General features: G+C 37.6%; 1 protein-coding gene across 1 annotated transcript; it reads right to left on the minus strand.

Annotated features, from left to right (window-relative positions):
• Positions 1 to 3,831: 3,831 nt before the first annotated feature.
• Positions 3,832 to 4,777, minus strand: LOC139854700 (uncharacterized). Its single transcript, XM_071843990.1, has 2 exons — positions 4,287 to 4,777; positions 3,832 to 4,210 (listed from the first exon to the last, which is right to left on the minus strand). Exons 1-2 carry the CDS (start codon positions 4,775 to 4,777, stop codon positions 3,832 to 3,834), a joined length of 870 nt encoding a protein of 289 aa, XP_071700091.1.
• Between the last annotated feature and the right edge of the window lie 392 nt (positions 4,778 to 5,169).

Consider the following 5,169-nt stretch of genomic DNA (forward strand, 5'->3'; position numbering starts at 1 on the left):
ACTTACCGGATTAGCAACTTTAGGAATTAAAGTTATGAATGAAGAGTTACAACCCGGAGAGATGACACCACTTCGCCAGAAACTATTGATAGCCTCAATCAAGTCTTCGCTAATAATTGCCCAAAACCTTTTAAAAAATATCATATTAAAATACTCCGGACCTGGAGCTTTATTACTCGCGCACCCTTTTACCGCCTCCCAAATTTCATCATCACTGAATTGTGCTTCAAGTTCATCATTCTGTGCCTCAGACAACTTAAAAATATCAGGAATCAATGGATTGACATCACAAGATGAGGCAATGTCAACAGAAGCATATGATATGCTATCTGGAACAGTAATAGAAGGCCCAGTAGGCTGAAAACCAACTGGCCCAACACCAACAGCTCGTGTAAAGATAACAGCTTGGCCAATAGCAGACCAATATGGGGGGTTTGGCCCAATTGAGGATTCTGGCAGCAACCTGGGCCTCGACTGACTTTGTGTGCTGAAAAGATTTTTGAAGTGATCATATATCGCATCTTTAACCACTGCCGGGTCTTCAATCCACAAACCGTTAATATTGAGCCAACGAAAATTACATTTGCTATTCTTTCTACGAATCGAATTGTGGAAGAACTTGGAATTTTCATCCCCCTCAATTGTCCATTTCAATCTTGCCTTTTGTTTTAACATATTTGTTTTTATTTTTTCTTTCTCAACCCAACAACGTCTACATTCTAACCATCTATCCCGATCCGAACTCGTGAGATCATTTTATTCAGCTTTTAATTCCCACTCCGAAACTTCTTTTTTAAGCGCATCAATCTCCTTATCTAAACCCCCAAATTTATTAACAAATATGGGATTTTGATTAATGAGTTGAACTCAGAAATTGTATATGGTAATGGTTAGTTGAATGACTTACGGAGCAAATGTGATTGTTTGGATGGTGGTTTATCATGATAATTAGCTATCCTTTGCATTTTGTCGGGAATAGTGATGGTTTCGAATGACAAAAAGTTGGGATTGACTGGTGATTTTGGTATTTGAGTCTGTAGAATTTGTTGATTTAAAGCTTGTAGAGGGTGAGTCAACTGAGTACGTGAGCTAGAGTACAAAGGGTATTATCGTTTGGATGCAAACTTGAGTTTGAGAACAGAGATTGTAATGAGAACTTGTAACTTATTTGATTGTGATTGACCAGATTCCGAGGACGGAATCTCTTTAAGGGGGGTAGATTTGTAACACCCTCAGACTGGGCCTAGCCGAAAATGACCATTTTACCATGTGAGTGTTATTATATGTTATTATAATAATTACATGTTTATAATTATTTAATTATATAGTTGAGATCAGTACGTGACAAGGGTCACAGAACAGGTTTGTTTATTTAAATTGGACCTCATTTGGACCACTTAATGAGGTGTTTCATGTTTCAGATAACTGGTAAATACCCGTGTGATACATGGAGTAGGTTTTCCCTCATGTGAAGGAAACCCTTATTGCTTAAAAACCGCTGCTTCCCTTTTATTTCCATTTTTGGAAACCCTAAACACAAACACATGCACAAACGCTCCCAAATCATTAAACCCTAGTTCTTGATTCTTGTTTTTGTGTTAAATCGAGCTGTGTAATTGATTCTCTGTGTTTTCACTAGCTTAAACAAGGTATTAACATGTCATTTTCATGTATAAATCAATGTTTAATCTCTTGTTTTGTAAAGTTTCATATCAAATGGGTTTTTGATCAAATCTTGATCTAAAAGTGTTATTTGTGTCAAATTGATATTAGTAAACGTTTGTATATGAGTTATGTAGGTTCTCTAAGTGATTTGTAGTGTCAAAATAGTGCAAAAACGAGATTTGGAGTTCAAAATGACGAAAATAGCGACCTGGTACTGATGAATAGCTCTCGTACGGTTGTATGATGCATCCGTACACTTACGGGGTGTATCCAGGCCATTTTGGGTGCAACCGGGCAGTTGCAGGGTGCAACCGGGCAGTTGCAGGGTGCAACCGGACGGTTGCAAGTGCTCCTGCGCGGTTGCAGTCTGTCAGCTTTTTAGAAAACTTGTTTTGACCGTAACTTTCAAAACGAAACTCCGTTTTTGATGAATCAAATACCGTTGAAAGCATAATGAAGTTTAATTTCTAATGGTATGGTTTTAAAATAATAATTCAGAGTTTATTTGGGGTGAAAAGGCTGTGATAGCTTGTATTCTTCATTTTACATGCGTATAAGAGTTGTTTTCGTATGGACTCTTATGTAGTCTTGTCAAATAATGAATGTAGAAGACTCAGAAACATTAGACCACTGAGTTCTTGCTGGTAATCGGTGAGTGGGAATATCCTTTTGGATATTGGTATTAGTAAAAAGTGTAGTTACTACCTGCTGTTATGCTATTAAAGATTATGATAATCTATATATGCATGTTGATTACTGTTTTAATTATAAGTAGTAGGTGATATTGCTGTTATCAGGTTGCCCAATTAGATTGAATCTATAGCATGCCTGGTTAGGGTACCCTGTGGTTATTAGTGATGTTACCTACCATGAGGTTGTAGGTAGTTTATGTGCACATGTGAGAACTGTCCGTGTATAGAAGGGACAGAAGAGGTCAACCGTATATAGAAGGGTTGGGCTCATTGGTTATTGTAATGGCAGTATATTGCAATTGACGTATGTAAACGTCAGGAGAGGTATACTGTGTGACAATAACAAGGGCTATCGGTACAGCTCTAACTTGATCAGCTAGTAGTTGTAGACCTGGCAGGGTCAACGATCCTCTTGTATTTGTAGCCGTTAGTGCTATGTATAGTCGTTAGTGCTATGAGAGTGAATAGCTGTGTAGAGCTATTGATACTTAGTGAATAGCTGTGTAGAGCTATTGATACCCTTATTGTATAGCTATGTAAGGCTATGTTAGTGCAGTGCCTTTAGTGTCTTTAGTGAATAGCTTGTTGTTGCTATTGCTGCTCTGATTGTTTGTCTAGCTCTGTATGATACAGATGTGTAATGCTCTATTATTTATAGCTATGTAACGCTATGTCCACATGACCATGACCAGATGCATGATCCCTAAAAGCTAGGCTTGGTACTTGATAGTAATATCTGTTGGGATATCTCATTCACTTAGCGTTATGCTAATCCCCCACATTTTCTCCCCTGCAGGTTATATTATTTTGCATGCTAGGGACGGGAGAAGATAGTCGTTCTTGGGTTATGTTTGACACATTGAAGAACTCTGATATTTAATATAACTATGTATAACTGTTTTGAAAAGTAACACCAGTTATATTGTAATATGTAAAGTTATATGCTTTAAATACTTCCGCTGTGATTTAAAAAAAAATAAAAAGGTACGGTGTTACAGGCACCAATGGGAAGCCCGAGATAAGTCATAGGAAAAGTTCCCATTTTACACCCAAACACATTCGTCATATCCTCGACTTCCTTTTTATCTACACCCACACCAAATAAATTGCTCTTATTATAATTTACTTTAGACCGGAGCTTAGTTCGAAGCATTTTAAAAGCTTCATTAGATTTTCCACATTCTCAAAACTCCACTTTTCAAAGAAAATGGTATCATCCGCATATTGCAAGTGAGATATAGGGATTTTATCGTTACCAATTTCAACACCACAAAAGAGACCTCTAGAAATCGCCGATTTAGCCATCCAATTTAGACCTTCCGCCGCGATAATGAAAAGAAAAGGAGAGAAGGGGTCACCTTGTCTAACCCCTCTCCCGAGGTGAAACTCTTTTGTTGGAGATCCGTTTACTAAAACCGAGATGGAAGCCGGACAATATATTTCCTCCATTTGAATCCAAAACTCATCAAGAACATTATTTCATCCAAAAAAAATCCCAATTAAGGCTATCGAAAGCCTTTTCAAAATCAACTTTAAACAACATACTCTTTATGTGTTTGCTCTTCAAGAATTTAAGAGATTCATTTGCAACCAAAACACCATCCAAAATGTTCCTTCCTTTTATAAAAGCGCTTTGCTCAAAACCAACAAGATTTGGAACGACCTTTTTAATTCGATTAGAAAGTAGTTTTGTAATGATCTTGTAAAAGCTACGAATGAGGCTAATAGGCCTATACTCAATTAGACTTACCGGATTAGCAACTTTAGGAATTAAAGTTATGAATGAAGAGTTGCAACCCGGAGAGATGACACCACTTCGCCAGAAACTACTGATAGCCTCAATCAAGTCTTCGCTAATAATTGCCCAAAACCTTTTAAAAAAATCTCATATTAAAATACTCCGGACCTGGAGCTTTATTACTCGCGCACCCTTTTACCGCCTCCCAAATTTCATCATCACTGAATTGTGCTTCAAGTTCATCATTCTGTGCCTCAGACAACTTAAAAATATCAGGAATCAATGGATTGACATCACAAGATGAGGCAATGTCAACAGAAGCATATGATATGCTATCTGGAACAGTAATAGAAGGCCCAGTAGGCTGACAACCAACTGGCCCAACACCAACAGCCCGTGTAAAGATAACAGCTTGGCCAGTAGCAGACCAATATGGGGGGTTTGGCCCAATTGAGGATTCTGGCAGCAACCTGGGCCTCGACTGACTTTGTGTGCTGAAAAGATTTTTGAAGTGATCATATATCGCATCTTTAACCACTGCCGGGTCTTCAATCCACAAACCGTTAATATTGAGCCCACGAAAATTACATTTGCTATTCTTTCTACGAATCGAATTGTGGAAGAACTTGGAATTTTCATCCCCCTCAATTGTCCATTTCAATCTTGCCTTTTGTTTTAACATATTTGTTTTTATTTTTTCTTTCTCAACCCAACAACGTCTACATTCTAACCATCTATCCCGATCCGAACTCGTGAGATCATTTTATTCAGCTTTTAATTCCCACTCCGAAACTTCTTTTTTAAGCGCATCAATCTCCTTATCTAAACCCCCAAATTTATTAACAAATATGGGATTTTGATTAATGAGTTGAACTCAGAAATTGTATAAGGTAATGGTTAGTTGAATGACTTACGGAGCAAATGTGATTGTTTTGATGGTGGTTTATCATGATAATTAGCTATCCTTTGCATTTTGTCGGGAATAGTGATGGTTTCGAATGACAAAAAGTTGGGATTGACTGGTGATTTTGGTATTTGAGTCTGTAGAATTTGTTGATTTAAAGCTTGTAGAGG

Source organism: Rutidosis leptorrhynchoides, chromosome 6 (assembly GCF_046630445.1).
Source record: "Rutidosis leptorrhynchoides isolate AG116_Rl617_1_P2 chromosome 6, CSIRO_AGI_Rlap_v1, whole genome shotgun sequence".
Classification (NCBI taxonomy): domain Eukaryota; kingdom Viridiplantae; phylum Streptophyta; class Magnoliopsida; order Asterales; family Asteraceae; genus Rutidosis; species Rutidosis leptorrhynchoides.

Excerpts from the sequence above, each read along its gene's own strand:
- LOC139854700 (XM_071843990.1), bottom strand. The coding sequence starts at position 4,777 with ATGTTAAAACAAAAGGCAAGATTGAAATGGACAATTGAGGGGGATGAA. Across the intron at positions 4,211-4,286 it reads ATTTGGGAGGCGGTAAAAGG|CGAAGACTTGATTGAGGCTA; the intron begins GTGCGCGAGTAA and ends GGCAATTATTAG.